At 38.3% G+C, this 18,145-nt stretch overlaps 1 protein-coding gene across 4 annotated transcripts in view; it reads right to left on the reverse strand.

Moving 5' to 3' along the window:
* Positions 1-15,288, reverse strand: part of LOC149815139 (AFG1-like ATPase family protein) — a 167,761-nt gene extending 152,473 nt beyond the window's left edge. For 3 of the 4 annotated variants that reach the window (XR_016427822.1, XR_016427823.1, XM_089988373.1), the window contains exons 1-3: positions 15,090-15,243; positions 9,031-9,167; positions 8,813-8,946 (exon numbers count right to left, since the gene is read on the reverse strand). Coding sequence is in view for 2 of the 4 variants with exons in the window: in XM_089988373.1 (XP_089844499.1) it covers positions 8,813-8,946; positions 9,031-9,167; positions 15,090-15,168 (350 nt within the window). In the remaining 2 variants the exon portion in view is untranslated. Of the gene's footprint in view, positions 1-8,812; positions 8,947-9,030; positions 9,168-15,089 lie in introns of all 4 variants that reach the window. The other variant, XM_089988374.1, reaches the window with a different exon arrangement.
* Between the last annotated feature and the right edge of the window lie 2,857 nt (positions 15,289-18,145).

The following is an 18,145-nucleotide window of genomic DNA, read 5'->3' on the forward strand; positions in this document are numbered from 1 at the left end:
CGGGTATGTATACCAAAGTATACATAGGTATACTTGGTATACCTTTTGTACTTCCTTTTGTATGCCCTTTTTACTTCTATTTTGTTTTTATTTTTTTTTATATTCAAGGTATATCTTTGGTATACCTGTTGGATATTTAATATTTAGTTTAGGTAGACTAAGTATACTTAGCCTATATTTTTAGGCCTCGTTTGTTTCATTCCCATGACAAGGAAAGGCTTTACATGGGAATGGGCCCGGATTGCTAAAAAGTGCTGGCAGCTCAGCCCATGTGAAAGCTTTCATGGGTGGGAGGTATGACTGGATTTACGTATAAAAAGTGGTAGGTGGTGGGAAAAACTAGGGCCCACTTGTGCCAGCATGGCACTTTCCCACCATGATGATTCAATGTTTGTTTCATTCATGATGGGAAAGGATTACATCAGGGTTGCCCGTTCAACACTTTCCCATGTAAGTTGCATGAAACAAACGAGGCATTAGGGATAGAATAGGTATTTTTATTTCTTTATTTTGTAATTTTTGTACAATTTTGTGATTAATAAAATTCTTTATTTTATTCCTTGTTGCTCTTATGAATGCATGAGTTTATTGTTTATTGTGTTTAAATAAGTGCATTATGCTAAATGCATTTAGTATTTTGTTTATTTTCAATCTTTGTTGGTGTCTCAAGTCTGTGCCATTTCGTGACAATTTCCAGATACGGACATCTTTTTGTGAATTATAGAAGAAGAATAAGAATAAGAAGGGCAACAACATCTCCACTAAGAGGATGATCCCCGCTGATGTTGTGCTCATCTATTCCATTAATATAATAAGGATACCCAAAGTCCATTAGATATGCACTACATTTATGCCATAATGCAAGAATATTACAGAAACAGATATTTCATTGTGAATAACCACAAATTTGCCTTTTATCACCAATCCAATAGCCTCCCTCAAATTGTACAAGGATAGAAACCATCAACAGCTCTCCAATAATTTTCAATGTCAGAAAAGGGTGAAGCCTTGGTGTTTACCAAATATAAATCTCATCTCTAATTCCTCAACCTCTCCTTTTTTTTGTAGGGAACTAATTGTAACATCCGAGAATTTTATCAGATAAATAAACTTGAAATTTATATCCTTAAGCTAGTATAATGATAATTCTATTGTTTTAATTGGTAAATCATATTTGGATCTCAGATATTATGTTTGGATCTTCGATATTGGATCCCAACGAACATCTAATAATAGAGGTTGAAATTCTGTTTGGATCTTTGATATCGGATCCTCGATGTCATGTCTAGATTTGTTCTAAACAGTATTTGGTGGATCCGCGAGTTTAAATTGGATCTTTAATGAGAGAAATCTTATATAGAGTCTATAATAGTTTATTGGGATCCATAGTACTTTATTAAAAAATGTACCAAAAATTTTATAGTGTTTCGGATCCTTGGGTGGATCCAGATTTTTTTTGTTGGATCCATAAATATATTGGGTCATGGACCCACATCATCCATTAGGACATGGTCCAAATCAACAAATTCAGATCCTTAGATCCGGTTGGTTTTAGTTTGGACCCAAAGTTTAAACGGGTCACCATGAGGGGCGACCACATTGAAAAAATAAATAAATTTTTAGAAGATCCGGATCCACGGATGGATCCGGATAGGCCCAAAAGTGGACCCAACGAAGGTGGGGGGGGTCGTGGGTCATGAGTCTGGTCGACCTAGACCCACACCCGTATGTGTTAAAAAAAGAACAACAACAACAACTATGTCTTCATCCCAAAACAATTGGGGTCGGCGATATGAACCAAAAAAGAAAATCATTCTGGGTCTTCCACATGAATCCTTCTCCTCCAATCATTTCTATCCAATGTCATGTACTCGGAGGTTCAAAGCATTCATATCCTTTCCTATCATCTCCATCCATGTCTTCCTAGGCCTACCCCGACCTCTTTTAACTAATATATTTTCTTATTTCTCCATCCTTCTAACTGGAGCATCATTAGGCCTTCGCCGAATATGTCCAAACCACCGTAAACGATTCTCTCTCATCTTATTTTCAATGGGTGCAACGCCTACCTTCTTACGTATCTCCTCATTCTGAATCTTATCTTTTATTGTATTTCCACACATCCATCTCAGCATACGCATCTCAGCTACACTCATTTTTTGAATATGATGTCTCTTGGCAGCCCAACATTCCGTACCATATAGTAAAGTGGGCATAATAGTCGTCCTATAAAACTTTCCCTTCAACCGCAATGGCATTCTACGATCGCACAACATTCCAGTTGCACTTTTCCATTTCATCCACCCAACCTTTATCCTATGATTTACATCTCCATCAATTTCTCCATACTTTTGAATGATAGATCTCAAATATTTGAAACAATCAGCCACCGGTATTTCTTGCTCACCAAGCTTCACTACACTCCCATCACTACTTCGTTGCTTACTAAACCGACATTCCATATATTCTGTCTTACTCTTACTCGGCTTAAAACCTCTTGCTTCTAATGTCTGTCTCCATAATTCTAACTTAGCATTAACCCCGACTCTAGACTCATCAATCAAAACAATATCATCAGCAAACAACATACACCATGGCACATTTTCTTGAATTGATCTCGTAAGCTCATCCATCACTATAGCAAATAGGAAAGGGCTTAAAGCAGATCCTTGATGTAACCCAATTGTTATAGGAAAATTGATTGTCACCCCTCCACAAGTGCGGACATTGGTTACTACTCCTTCATACATATCTTTAATTATACTAATGTACTTAGAGAGAAACACCTTTCTTCATCATTGTCCACCAGAGAACATCCCTATGTACTTTATCGTATGCCTTCTCCAAATGAATAAAAACCATATGCAAATCTTTGTTCCTCTCTCTATTTCTCTCAATAAGTTGTCTAAGAAGATGTATAGCTTCCATAGTTGATCTTTCAGGCATAAAACCAAATTGATTCTCCGATATCATGACAATCTTTCTCAACCTAGACTCAATCACCCTCTCTCAAAGTTTCATAGTATGACTCATGAGTTTTATATCACGATAGTTTGTGCAATCTTGTATATTACCCTTATTCTTATATAGAGGCACCAAAGTACTCTTCCTCCACTCATTAGGCATCTTATTTGTCCGCCAAATCTTGTTAAAAAGATTTGTCAACCATTCTAAACCTTTTTCTCCCAAGCATTTCCAAACCTCGATAGGTATACCATCTGGGTCAACTGTCCTTCTTGATTTCATTTCCTTCAAAGCCTCTGCAATTTCTTTCTTTTGAATCTTGCGCATGAAGTCACGATTCATCTCATGAAAAGGAATGGACAAGTCTCCAAGATCGTGAGCATGACTTTCATTAAATAGTTTATCAAAATAATCTTTTCATCTCTCCTTAATCTCCTCATCTTTAACTAAAACCTTTTGCATTTCATCTTTGATACATCTAACCATACTCAGATCCCTCGATTTCCTATCTCTCATCTTTGCAAGCCTATAAATATCCTGCTTGCCCTCTTTAGTATCCAACTTGTCATAAACCTCCTTATATACCTTATCCCTCGCGTTTCAAACTATTTTTTTAGCTTTCTTCTTTGCTATCATATACTTCTCCAAATTCTCATTATGTGTTAAAAAAAGAAATCACATTAAAAAAAAACACGCAAATCCTAAAAAGGGTTTGCGTTTGAAATAAAAAGGAAAGAGGGGGGACTGCGGTTTCAAGCAGCCGCTGGTGAGAAAGGGGGGTAACCGACCCCTTTCCCACCCACGATCTTCCCCACTCCCCCACGATCTCCTTTGTTTCCCCTTCTCCACCAACTCTCGCTCCTTCACCTCTTTAAATCCCCCACTCTCTCATTCCACATCTCTCACTCGTTGCCTTCCTCCTCTCTCTGTCGCACGACTTGAGGAAGAGCGCACGGCGGCAGGGGAACTCGGCAATAGGGGGAAAACTGCGAATAAAGTAGGTTTTTACAGTGTTTTCGCATAATTACTAAGTCTTCAAGCATGCTTTGAATTTGTTGTAACTCCCCACTTGAAAAATTGGGGTTTTGGGTATGCCGTGAATTCCCAAATCGAAATTTTAGGGATTTAGGGCTGCCGTAATCCCAAATCAGAAATAAAATTGGAGATTTCGGTAACAGACGTCTAAGTATGCCTATGTTTTGTTTTCTTTTCGTTTGTTGTTCATTTGAATGAATTTCGGCATTTTTAATAGCCATCGGCATGATCTGAGCTTGTTTAGATGTTCGTAATGGTCTGAAAATGTTGTGGCTGCCAAGAAGAGATCTTTGTAACTTGTGCACTTCGTGTTTATTTTGTCTTGTGCATACTTTTGTTATGCTATAAAAAAAAATAATAATAATAAAGGGGTTTTCCTAAATGATTAGATTGTCGTGCTTTGTGAACGAAGATTGTGGATCAAAGCATAGTCTGTAGTTTTGAACATGTAGTTATCATTGTATCATTTGTGAAAAAAAAATGTCTGTTATGAATGTCTGTAGGATTACACTGATGAATTTGTATAATTGTGCTTTAACCTAAAAATGCAACTATATGTGTTTTTGCATTAATAAGGCTGCGTGTTTTTATCCCAAACTATGTTTGCATATGACTGCTTAGATTTGGGCAAATTATAATTTGTTTTACATACCTTCGCCATGAAAAAAAAGAGAGAAAAATTTGTAGTGCGTATTAGATTTCCTGAAATTGCTACCTGAAAATATTGCGGTGAAATTTGATGTACTACAGTTTGATACGCTACATTACACTCAATGACCAATAGGTACAAGTTAGACTGATAATTACTTATTCTGAGTTTTGAACAGTGTTGAGATTAAGAGGTTTTAAGTTTAGGTTTTCTTAAAAGTAGGTTATTTGATATTTCTTGTTTAATAAGGGACTCGTATGTAATTTTTTATATTGGCCTCTCTCTATTTAATATAGAGATTAGCCCTAATCAAAACGTAACGAGTTCTCTCTCTCTCTCTCTCTCTCTCTCTCTCTCTCTCTCTCTCTCTCTCTCTCTCTCTCTCTCTCTCTCTTTTCTGCCTCGGTTCTCGTGTTCCTCCTTCTAGTCGCTACATGGTATCAGAGTTGCTGGATCTCTGGAGCCTGATAACGTAAACAGGTGGCGTAAACAGGAGCCTCATAGCGTGAACAGGTGGCGTAAACAGGTGTGGCCACATTTTTTTTTCTATCTATTTACGTGCATAGATCTGATCACAGATATGATGTCTGACTAAAGTCATGACATAGATATATAATCAGATCTACAGATCGACTGCAGCGTGGTTGGGTGTTACGACAGAGTGGTTCCTCTTATTGTCATGCGAGAAAAAAATTATTCTTCGTGGGAGCGGCTGTAAATATTCTGTTTCGTTAAAGCAATTTTCTTTGCGGGAATATGTATAGAGTGCAGTTGCCGAAATCTGATCATGAAAAGGAAGTCGTATTTGACGTTGTTCTGCTTTTCTCGAATTTAAATCTGATCATGAACAAGAAGTCGTGTTTGACGTGTTTTGGTTTACTCAAATGTATGTTTCTGATCTGATTTTCCCATTGTGTCTGATGTGGGTTAAATAGTCGTGTGTGGTCGTGGAATTTGCTGAGACATGATTGTGAAACATGTTGTTTTTTGAATCAGCTATTGTGATTTGGGTTGAAAAGTCGTGTGTGGTCATGGAATTTGTTGACGCATGATCGTGAAACATGCTATCTTTGTCAGCTATCTTGAATTTATGCCTGATATGGTGAAACAGTCGTGTGTTGTCGTGATCGTGGTTGACAAAGACAGCATGTTTCACAATCATGCGTCAACAAATTCCACGACCACACACGACTTTTCAACCCAAATCATAATAGCTGATTCAGAAAACAGCATGTTTCACGATCATGTCTCAGCAAATTCCACGACCACACACGACTATTTAACCCACATCAGACACAATGGGAAAATCAGATCAGAAACATACATTTGAGTAAACCAAAACACGTCAAACACGACTTCTTGTTCATGATTAGATTTAAATTCGAGAAAAGCAGAACAACGTCAAATACGACTTCCTTTTCATGATCAGATTTCGGCAACTGCACTCTATACATATTCCCGCAAAGAAAATTGCTTTAACGAAACAGAATATTTACAACCGCTCCCACGAAGAATAATTTTTTTCTCGCATGACAATAAGAGGAACCACTCTGTCGTAACACCCAACCACGCTGCAGTCGATCTGTAGATCTGATTATATATCTATGTCATGACTTTAGTCAGACATCATATCTGTGATCAGATCTATGCACGTAAATAGATAGAAAAAAAAATGTGGCCACACCTGTTTACGCCACCTGTTCACGCTATGAGGCTCCTGTTTACGCCACCTGTTTACGTTATCAGGCTCCAGAGATCCAGCAACTCTGATACCATGTAGCGACTAGAAGGAGGAACACGAGAACCGAGGCAGAAAAGAGAGAGAGAGAGAGTAAAGGAGAACTCGTTACATTTTGATTAGTGCTAATCTCTATATTAAATAGAGAGAGGCCAATATAAAAAATTACATACAAGTCCCTTATTAAACAAGAAATATCAAATAAACTACTTTTAAGAAAACTTAAACTTAAAACCTCTTAATCTCAACAAAGAACTCTATAAATAAAGGGTTTTTGTTATCATCATCATCCTCATCTTTAGATTTGCTTACTTATACTGATGCTGATTGGGGAGGAAATCCAAATGATAGGATCTCAACTACTGGTTTTTGTGTTTTTTTAGGGGATTCTCTGATTTCATGGCAGTGGAAGAACTAACATAAAGTTTCACTGTCATCTACTGAAGCTGAATATAAGGCTATAGCTACAACTATGAAACTTGTATGGCTAAGGAATCTTCTTAAAGATATGGGGATAGACATCTTCAGACCTTCAAAGATATGTTGCAACAACAAAAGTGCCATCTATATTGCCAATAATCACACCTTCCATAAGCGCACCAAGCATATCGAAATGGATTGTCATTATGTACGAGATGAATATTTGAAAGAATCATCGAGCTTCCATATGCTAATTTTGAGTATCAACTTGTTGACTTCTTCACCAAAGCTCTTGCAACACCTTGTTTCATATTCTTACTTAACAAACTTTCAGTGTATATACTGTAAGTTTGAGGAGGGGTGTTAAAATATGAACGTTTTAAATATATATTTATATATATTTTTAAATATAAAAGAATATATATAATGCCTAATGAGGGCATTTTGTTCATTTCACATTATGTAACTAGGTTAGGAATAAGTTAGTTAGATAGTTTTTTGTTTTTTTATTAAATGTAATTTATATATAATATAAGGGGCTCTATGGGGATTACCCATAGAGACGTTGGAACTGCTCCCAACAACTACAAATATAGTCGTTGGGAGCTCCCAACGTATATTTTTTTACATTATGTTGCAAGCCCTAGTTGGCTTATTGTGTTATCCTTAAGTGGATTTGTGGTTGTGCACATTGTATTGTGTGTTTGCATGCCTTTAGTTGGCTTGTATTTGTTTTCCGCTCATTTCATTACAACCTGATTAACAACAAACACAATGTTAAGTAAAAGACATGCAATAAAGCACCAACAATATTTTGATATCGTTTTCGAAATAAAATGGACCCGTTAAATTAAATGCTTATTTAGATATATGTTTCCAAATAGGTTTGCATTTTGACATTCCAAATTTGCGCAAGAAGTCTTGAGGCAAACGTATATGGAGAAGGCACCGTGCAGTTATTGCAAAGGAAAAACTTCTTTATCGAAAATATATTATGTAAAGGTTGGTTTACTTGTCAAATGTGATTATGAACTCAGTAACCACACCATTGTCCACATATCAGAAAGCAATAGTCATATGTGATCCTATTTTGTAAAGAAATAAAAGATTATCTAACTTTAGCAAAATTCATATGCATGAATTACCTGTTAAAAGATCATATTTCAAGGTGTATTTACTACACATAAATTGATGCCATAATACAAGAATCATACAGAACTTCATTTTTTAATGTGCATAGCCGCAAGTGTACCATCATCATGGTGCAGCAATTTTAACTTATATTCCCAAAACAGACAACCTTTCTAGAAAATGTGTTTTACGACCCTATGTTTTGCTGAAAGCTAGATAAAGTGGGACCAATTGTTAGGTCCATTAACTTAGGCCAGATTTGTTTAACCTAACATGATATCAAAAGTACTTTTCAAAGAGCTGGATAATTATTTTTGAAATACAAGGCAAAAGACTTGTTATACAGCAATATCATTCTTTCAGATAATATAGACTGACATAATTATTGAAAATCCATCGCCTTTATCAAAGAGAAACAGATGCAGAGGGATGTGAAACTCTATTATGACCAAAAGAAAGTTTTGTTCATACCACTCATAAATTCTACACTTTGGTTCATCAGTTTTTTTCAGTCAAAATATGTGGATTACATAGTTTTCATGGAGATCAAACAGTTTTTCATGTACCTTTGTCTTTGGAAGTTCATCGTAAAAGGTATTTGCCTTTATATATGTGACAAAGAACACAGGTCCATAGTTTAGCTATTTATGTTAATAATAACACCCTCAGTTCTTTGGAAGAAAATGATTCAGGGTGACAATAACTTGTGCTCCACAGGTGAAAACATATGATGAATGGACCATTCTTAATGCTTATAAAGATCCAGTAAATTTATCCCACTAATACACAATGTCAACTTAAAGATTTTTATTATGTGCCACATTTTGATCTTGGAAAATGTAGCAAGTTGAATATTTTAAGGAAATAATACCAACCGTAAAAGCCACTTGTTAATGGTTGCAGTTCGTTTGGTACTCCATATACCACCTTGTTGTTTAGCTTCAGCTTCTTTCATTAACAACTTGCACCGCTCCTCATCTCTTTGCCTCTCCCAGTTTGCCAGTTCTACCTAAAAGTTGTTTGAAAATTCAAAAGTGAAGAGTTCTCTAATTTTTAATAACTTGCATTCAGGCTAATTATAAAGTTTGCATACATGATATGCTCTCATGTACTTCTCATATCGTTCCAACTTCCTAAGTAACTCGTCCAGTTGTGCTGCTACTGATTCCTGGTTAGAATCATACTGTAACTTCCCCTCTTTGACCAATGTCCTGTAGAGAACAAGTGGACCTATAGCAGTTTGAAATAAAAACCATAAGAAAAGATAAATATCTTGCTGGAATTGATGTTTCATGACCATACATACACACATATACATACAAATACATGCATACATATATACATATGCACATACATACAGTCTATTGTAAATACAATCGACCTAGCAAATTGGCAGAACCCCTTTTTCTGGTGTTTTTTCTTACATTTAACACCATAGATGTGATCTACATGTTTTATGTAGTGGGAACCAGTTTGTGGATCGCCGGAATCCAGCCTGTATACAAGTTTTCTGGCAATTTAAAATTCAACAGCTATGAATGCATAGATTTTTCCCATTCTTTAGTCGAAAAAACATGATCCTCAATTCCTACTAAAAATCGAGCATGATGAGCACATCTATGAGTTTAGATTGAGTCAAGACAACTCATATCATGAGATCCCAAATCTATTGTAGGTGCAATCAATTGTAGCAAATATAAATCATATATATATAGAGAGAGTGGTAGTTGCTTAATCCATAGGTGCCTAAACGAAACACACTCGCGTTGAGCGTCCATCGTGCACGCGTTATGGACGCTCAGCTTAGAAATGCTGAAAAGACCTTTTAGAGGCGCTCAAAAGTGCCTCTAAAACACTTTTCTTTAATACAGAGTGTGTCCTAGCTGTAAAAACCTGGAAAAAAAATCGTTTTGGATCCGACGCTTGTTCCCTGCCCCTTCCTTCCCTTTCAGCAAGCCGGCGGGCAGGGGCATGCCCCTGCCCCTGCTTCTTGTACGGGCCAGACAGCGGGCAGGGCCTGCGCCCCTGCCCTGTCTCAGATCTGCAGGCAGGGGCTGCGCCCCTTCCTCCCTTCTTCTGTTGATCGGCAGGTAGGGACGCAACCCTACCCTATTCGGGGTCTCGACCCCTTTTTGTTCCAAGCATTTGAGTTTAGCAAGTTAAGTTCTCAACTTTTTCTTTTCGCAGCTTGCGCAACGGATCCCGCTCGCACCCCGAGACCCAAGCCTTTTGTCACTTACACTCGAAGACGGCTGCAACCCCGAAACCCCCCAAGGTAGGAGAAAGTTGCGCAAGGGACAATGAACGAACTAAATTAAGCAATTAACACTAAAATGGAAAAATGACAAAAATATATATGTATACATATATACATATGTACGCTTTTAACTCAAAGATGCAGTTTTTTGGTCTTTGTCCTTTCTTTTCTGTCATTTACTACTTTCTGACTTTACTTTGCCACCTCGCTTTAGTACACAGGCTTTTGCTTTCGTATTTACTGTTTTCTATCTTTACTTTGCCGTTGCACTTTAGTGCACAGGCTTTTGCTTTCGCATTTACTGCTTTCTGTCTTTTCTTTGCCACCGCGTTGTGTACAAGCTTGCATGTTGATAAATGTGATTACATAAATGCAACCTCGCAGAACGTGCAAGAGCATATACTATTTTCGCTCTTTTTGAAAAAATGTGAGTTTACGTATGTTCTTGAGAGAGGGATTCTTTGCATGGATCAAGCTTCTCGAACATGCAGTATTGCAAAGCAAAGTTTAAAAACCTTGTAAGTTGCAAAATAGCAACTAAGTTTTCCCAAGTCGGTGCATTTGGGAGAAGTGTTTCAGATCTGTGGCAATCTTATATCATGCAAGTTGTATTTTTGTTTCAAAAGACTAAACATGTCAAAATAAGTTATTTGATTACATCATGTCTTTGCGAACCAATGAGTTGGGTTTTCTTTTGAGAAACCCATACCCATCTCATCATAGTCGTACTTTTAGATAGGTACGGTATGTTTTTACTATGATGATTGGATGAGAGGTTCGTGTAACCTCGAAGCGTGCGAATGGCACATTGTGAAAATCATTTATATAGTGATGTTTCGCCTTCATATGCAAGATGCTCAAGTTGGTTTGAAATATCAGAGCATGTCAAGTCAAACTAAATATTTGTTGCATCGTTTCTTTCATAACACATTAAAGTTGGGGTTTCTTTCTGAGAAACCTATACCCCTCTCATCGTAGGGGTACTTTCAGACATGCACGGCATGTTAGTACTACGATGATTTGATGAGAGGTTTATAGTAACCTCGCAACGTGCAAAGGCACAATGATGAAATGAAAATCACATAAACGGTGATGATTCGCCTTCACGGACAAGATGCTTGAGTTGGTTTGAAAGACCAGAGCATGCAAAATGGGTCTTCAGTTAAATAAAACCTAATGCACCTATTCGCCATGTTGTTTTCCATCAAGGGAGAGGATGGGATGATACAAAAACTCCGATGGACAGGCTGTTAACAACCAACCCTCGGCAAATTACTCGGTGTCCCCAATCATCGCAGTTAGGGGACAGGACTACCAAAAGCTATTTTAGGTGGTAGATCTTATGGACTTCTGCAGAAGTTGAATGCATCCCTTAAACGAGTGGCCTTTGGAGAAGTCTATCTCAGTCATTGGTTGTCCCCTTAAGAGCGAACTCAACTAACTATTCAGGGTATTGAAAATACATGACATAATAAACCCCCGAATTAGTCTCAGTTGTTTCTACGTTTCGCGCTTGTGCGTACCCATAGGTCAGCTAATATCGAAACAAAAGTTACCATGCTCATATTACTTGTTGAATTGTGCATCATGTATTAAGTAACTGCTTATACTAGATTTGTCGTATTACTTGTTGAATTGTGTTTCATGTACGAATTTGATGCATATGTTAAATTTGCCCACATTACTTGCTGAATTGTGTGTCATACATGAATCTGATGCATATGTTAATTTTATTTACAATAATTGATGAATTGTGTATCATGTATGAATTAAATATTTTTGCTACATTTGTTATTTATTATCTTACTTGTACACATACCAGTTTTTCATGAAACTGACCCATTTTATGGGTACAGGTGATGATTAGGTTTACGAGACGAGCGATGGTGCGATTGCAAGATGGCTTCAAGATCCCACTGTTTTTTCTAGCATTCCGCGTTCAGGATACATTTTGAAGTTTTGCATTTTGTGTAAGGGTTTCCTCAGGAAATCACATTTTGTATAAACTTGTTATTTCCTTTTAACGCATATGGGGTTTTTTTAAATGCTTTGCGAGCAGTCAATCTATTGTGAAATGGAGGTTATTACGCTAACGCACCCAAGGTTGTCGACTTGTCTCTTTTCTTTTCGAAAAATCGTTTTTGCTGATTTACTAAAACAAAAACTCTGAAAAATCAAAGATTTTCTAGTCTCTTTCAAATATTTTGAAAGGTTTACAAGTTTGAAATTTTGGGGTGTTACACTAGCAAGGGCCTTTAGCGGCATTTTGAAATGCTGATAAAGGGTTTTTTCAGCATTTTTAAGTGTTGTGCATCCATCACGCATATGTGATGGATGCTCAACAAGAGTGTGTTTCGTTTAGGCACCTATGGATTAAGCAGCTCTCTCTCTCTCTCTCTCTCTCTCTCTCTCTCTCTCTCTCTCTCTCTATATATATATATATATATATATATATATATATATATATATATATATATATATTTCATACAGGTACAATCTAGTTCGAATCTCACAATGCAAGTTGTTTTGACTCAATCTAACCTTGTAGATATGTTCAGCATGCTCAATTTAGTGGGAAATGACCCTTGGATCATGTTTTCTTGATGAAAAAACATGTTTTTTGAGTCAGAAAAAAATTGGTGCATTTACAACTGCCCATTTTTGCAACACCAGAAAAACCTATACACAGGTCGGATTTCAGCGATTCAAAAGCTGGTTCCCACTAAAAACAGCATGTAGATCACATCCATGGGGCCATTTGGACAAAAACTAAAAAGAAAATAAAAAAAAAAACAAGTGTGATGTCATTTGCACATACAACGATTGTAGCAAAATTAACGCTATATATATATATATAGAGAGAGAGAGAGAACATCTAACTATTAAATGCACAAACAGATGTGGAACAAGTCCATGAAAACTTTTTCTTTTGATGCAAGATGGGCAAGGTAGGGGAAGAGACTTAGTGGGATCTGAACCAGAGGCCCCTTGGTCAAGATAGTATGTCCATACCAATCCAGCTATCATACTTGATCCTTATGAGAAGATGATGAACAATAAGCTTATTTATTCTAGTATAGATTGGTAATAGATAGAGGACAAATCTGATGTCGTGTACACACTAAATCATATTAGAGACAAATAGAAACTGAAGAAAAAGAAGTTTAAAGGAATAAATCAGCGAAGCCAGTACCAAAGAAGTTCGATGGAGTAGATCAGTGAAGTCTGGCACCGAAAAAAAATAACATGTCAATCTCTTTCAAGGAGACTGTTACATAAACACAGAAACCTACATCAGGAATATTAACATTTCTCTGTAATTTCTTTTACATTGTTGATATGCATTACAACTATTCCTGATTACAGCGACAATGGCATTGCTCAGCACCAAGATCAATAAAAAGGGCTAAAGAGGCAATATGTACAATCCACAATACAGACCAATAGATGCAGGAGACAATATGGAGTAGCTGGCTGAACTAAATTTAAGGATACATAAGGCAGGGAAATAACCTCACCAAAGAAAGGGACCCAAAACAATGAGAAACCAACAAACAATGTCAAAGAACCTGAACACGCATGGAAGTTTCTTACAAGTTATGTTGTTAAAATAACACATTACTAAACTTCGTCGTGGACAAAGAAGCTTCCCTATTGAATGTACACAACCATGAAAAGAAGCACGTCAGCTGAAGATCAGTAAGAAAGGCATGCTTGATCCTCTTGTGGAATGTACTGCTACAAGCTCCACAAAGTAATTCTTACGTGATCACCAAATTGACCAAAATTTATATCGAAAAGAATAATTCAAGTCATGAGGTGAGGTTCAACAGCCTTTATAAAACCATTTGGCATTTATCCCTATGTCACGAACATTGTCTAGTTTTATCGCGATTTTTTCAAAGGCCAACGCATTCCCCCAAAAAAGGTGATATTTTCAAAATATCATCCATTTTGTCAATATCAGGCTTTTATCCTGATATTTAACACGATAAAAACGTTCTTAGAATTTTTTCGTATTCAGTATTTTCTTCACAATTTTACATATTTTATATTTTATACACCAAACCCCAATAACTAAAAGCAAGTAATCTGCACAAGATTTTCCTCGCTGTGACTTTTCACGAACAATATTTGAGAATTGAGACCCCAATCTAAGTAACCTCAAGAAGAAGCCAGTTTTCCTTCTCCCTTTTCTAGTAAAGTGAACGAGTCATTAGAGAAGGCGGTCGAAACTCTCATCTCCAACATCCATAGACGGTCAAAACAGTAATCATCCAAAGAAAACAGAAGCCAATAACTGATTAGGATCCAACAAGACGGAAAAACACACACACACACTATTGCAGAAACGGACCAAAATAGGCAATTTAATACCAAACTTCTCAGGATCCAAAACACAATGTCGATTCCCTCTAAAAGATAAGCCATCATCACGCAAGATCACCATCAAATCATCGTGAAAAAAAAAAGAAAAACTCATATGATCTACTCAGCAGCCCCTCATCAATTGCTGGTATCTTACTCCTGATCGAGAGAGAGAACACAAAAAATTGATTTAAAGATCTTCGAACGTTCCCTACTTTGCGCCAAATAGTACAACAGCGGCTCTACCAAGATTGTAAACCACCAAGAACGTCATTCAAAAAAGGCTTTCGGGTTTTCCAAGACTAGAAGGAAGAACCGATTGGGGACGAGATTAACCGACGATCGACAAAGACTTCAGAAAAGAAGAAGAAGGATGAAGGACAAAGGATGAAAATTGATAGTTCATCCGAATAAATCGAAACTCTTGATCGGATGATGGCGATACTTGGCAAAGATCGAAATTCTCGATCGGAAGAGGAAGAATATCAGCATTTTCCGTTCAATAAGATACCAAAGCGATCGCATACCGGGTGATTGAGCAGGTTGCGTGCAGAAGGAAGCCCCAACTCTCCTTGACAACATTGCCCGCCACCAAGACCTCATCATCACGGCTTCCAGCTTTCTTCTTTGCTGCTGCTAATCAACAAGCATGCTTAGTAACGACTGGGGCGCAGCTGCTCTACGTGGCTTCCTCCTTCGCTTTACTCGTGGCAAACCAACGTCCCGAAATCTTTAGTCAAGTTTCAGAGTTTTGAAAAGCCGGGAGAAAGTTTTACCGGTTCTTTCCTTAGCAAGCAGTGAGAGTAAGCCCAATGCGTATCGAACCAGGTACCCGAAAGGTCGTCGAGACGGGTACCTAGTATTAGGGGTGGCAATCGGGTCGGGTTGGCGGGTTGGCGTGTCAGCATACCTCAACCCGAACCCGACCCGTTTATTAAACGGGTCGGCTGTGGCAAACACGAACCCGACACGACCCGCCAACCCATTTAATAAATGGGTTGGGTCGGGTAAACAGGTTTTCAGGTTCGCGGGTCAGGTTGGCGGGTCGGGTTGGCGGGTTGGGAGCCGGGTTGGCGGGTCGGGTTGGCGGGTCGACCCACCCGCCTAACCCGTTTATTAAACGGGTTGGCGGGTTGGCATACCCCCAACCCGAACCCGACCTGTTTAATAAACGGGTTACACGGGTCGACCCGTTTATTAAACGGGTTGGCTTAAGCCCAACCCGAACCCGCCTAAGAGGCGGGTTGGCGGGTTGGGTTGGCGGGTCGTGTCAGAAATTGCCACCCCTACCTAGTATCTACCCCAACTTAATTAATATCACGTAACGTAATGTAAAATAAACAATTAAAATAACCTAATGTAATATTATTCCTCATCCATGGATAGGGGTGTCAACGGGTCGGGTTTAACCAGACCTGACCCGTACCAAACCCAAAAGGGTCCGGGTATGGTGATAAATAAGATCTGATTACGACTTGGGTCTGGACCCAAAGATCCGATTAATACATAGATCCAGATATAGTTTATGAAATTTTATACCAAACCCAGGCCCGACTCCAGTTCAGCAAATTTTTATTGTAAAATTGATAAAAATATTATTTTATCGGGTATAACCCGGGTATGGTTCATGTAGTTCTTATCAGGTCCATATATGATTACTCTTATAGTGGGTCCAGTTATACCTTGGTCCGGACCTGATACTATACCGAAAATCAGGAATGGATCTGGTTTCACATGGGTCCAAACCAAACCAGACCTGTTGATACCCCTATATCTAGCAGTGTCAATGGGTCTGGTTTAACCGGACTCGACCCAAACCAAACCCTATAGGGTCTGGATATGGTGATAAATAAGAAGATCCAATTAAGACCTGGGTCCTGACCTGAAGGTCCAATTAATACATGGATGTAGATAAAGTTTGTGAAATTTCATACCAAACCCTTACCCAGCCCAATTTCTGATTAAGACCCACAATTTTTCAGTGTAAAAATGATAAAAAATGTGGTTTTACAAAGTATGGTTCGGGTTTTGTTCATGTAGTTCTTATTGGATTTGAGTATGGTTTTTCTTATAGTGGACTCAATTAAACCCAAATCTGGACCAGATGCCATACCCAAAAAATCTGGTCCAAGTCTAGTTTCGCCTGTGTCTGAACCAAACCCGACCTGTTGACATCCCTACCTATATCCATGGCTCTCACAAGTCACCAGGAACCAAATCCATACACACTCAAGTTGTCCGGTCTTCCAGTTCATCTGGAACAAAACATTTTGTTAAAAGGAGGGGGGCCTATTAGGGGTGTTAACGTGTCAGATTTAGTTCAAACCCAGGTAGAACCAAACCTGGGCTCAATTTTTAGGTATGGAATCAGATCTTGACCAGAGTCTAATCAAACCCACCATAAGAGAAGCCATACCCGGACCCGATAAAAACTACATGAACCAGACCTGGGTCATACTTGGTAAAACAATACTTTTTATTATTTTTATATTGAAATTTTGGGAGCCTTAATCGGAACTTGGGTCAGGACCGTGTCTGGTATAAAATTTCACAAACTATACCGGGGTCCATGTATTAATCAGACCTTCAGGTCTGGACACGAGTCTTAATTGGGTCTTCTAATTTATCACCATACCCAGACCCTATAGTGTTTGGTTAGGGTTGGGTTGTTGACACCCCTAGGCCTTATTCTCCCAGATCTATGGAGAAAACAAGTTCACCCTTGAACTAATATATTTTTTATGTAAATCAATCACCATGAACTTATCTTTAGATGTCAAATCCTATTACTTATAGCTTTGAACTATTTTTTTTTTAAATAAACCAACTCAAACTTGGCTCTTTTAGCCTGTGCTCCTCAAGAGTTCGAAATTGGTTCGACTCGGCATGAAAAAGAGCCAAGCTTGAACTGTTGGGAAACAAGGTGCCCCTTCGTAAGTGCCTCTTCCCATACATCATACCTTTTGGTATGATGCATGGTGACCCTTCAGAAGTGCCTCTTCTCATACATCATACCTTTTGGTATGATGCATGGTGACCCTTCGGAAGTATCCTTTGGATACCTACATATACACCACATGATGGGCAGTGGTTGTGTGTGAAATTGAATGCTTACAGAGATCGGTCCCTGCTCACCCATTGCTTGAAGGCCTGTACTCATCCACAGGAGCAGTTCGGCTGAGGAGATCGCCCGTCTCTCGCATAAACACCATGGCAGGGACAGGTATGTGACGATATCTCTTCACCAACGTGTTATACACAATGTGTTTCGCCTATGATTCTCCACATTGTGGTATCAGCGCCACAGTTATAAGTCTTGTTCGTCCCTGTACGATCCATGTTTTTTCTTCTCTCTGTATTTCTGTTAAAACAGAAAAGAGGGAAAACAGGAACCGGCGTTTTTTCTTAGGGCTGGGTCCATTTTTGGAACCAGTTCTGACTCATTTTGGATCTGAGTCAGATCCAGTTGGACCTGACACGTAGAGAGACCCGATTTTATTAAACCGGGTCGAATCATTCATCTCGGGAATCGAACTGTTTCGGTTCGAGACCCAACTCAGTGACTCAGCTATGCCATTTTTCT

Source organism: Nuphar pumila, chromosome 15, assembly GCF_984573655.1.
Source record: "Nuphar pumila chromosome 15, dmNupPumi1.hap1.1, whole genome shotgun sequence".
NCBI lineage: Eukaryota > Viridiplantae > Streptophyta > Magnoliopsida > Nymphaeales > Nymphaeaceae > Nuphar > Nuphar pumila.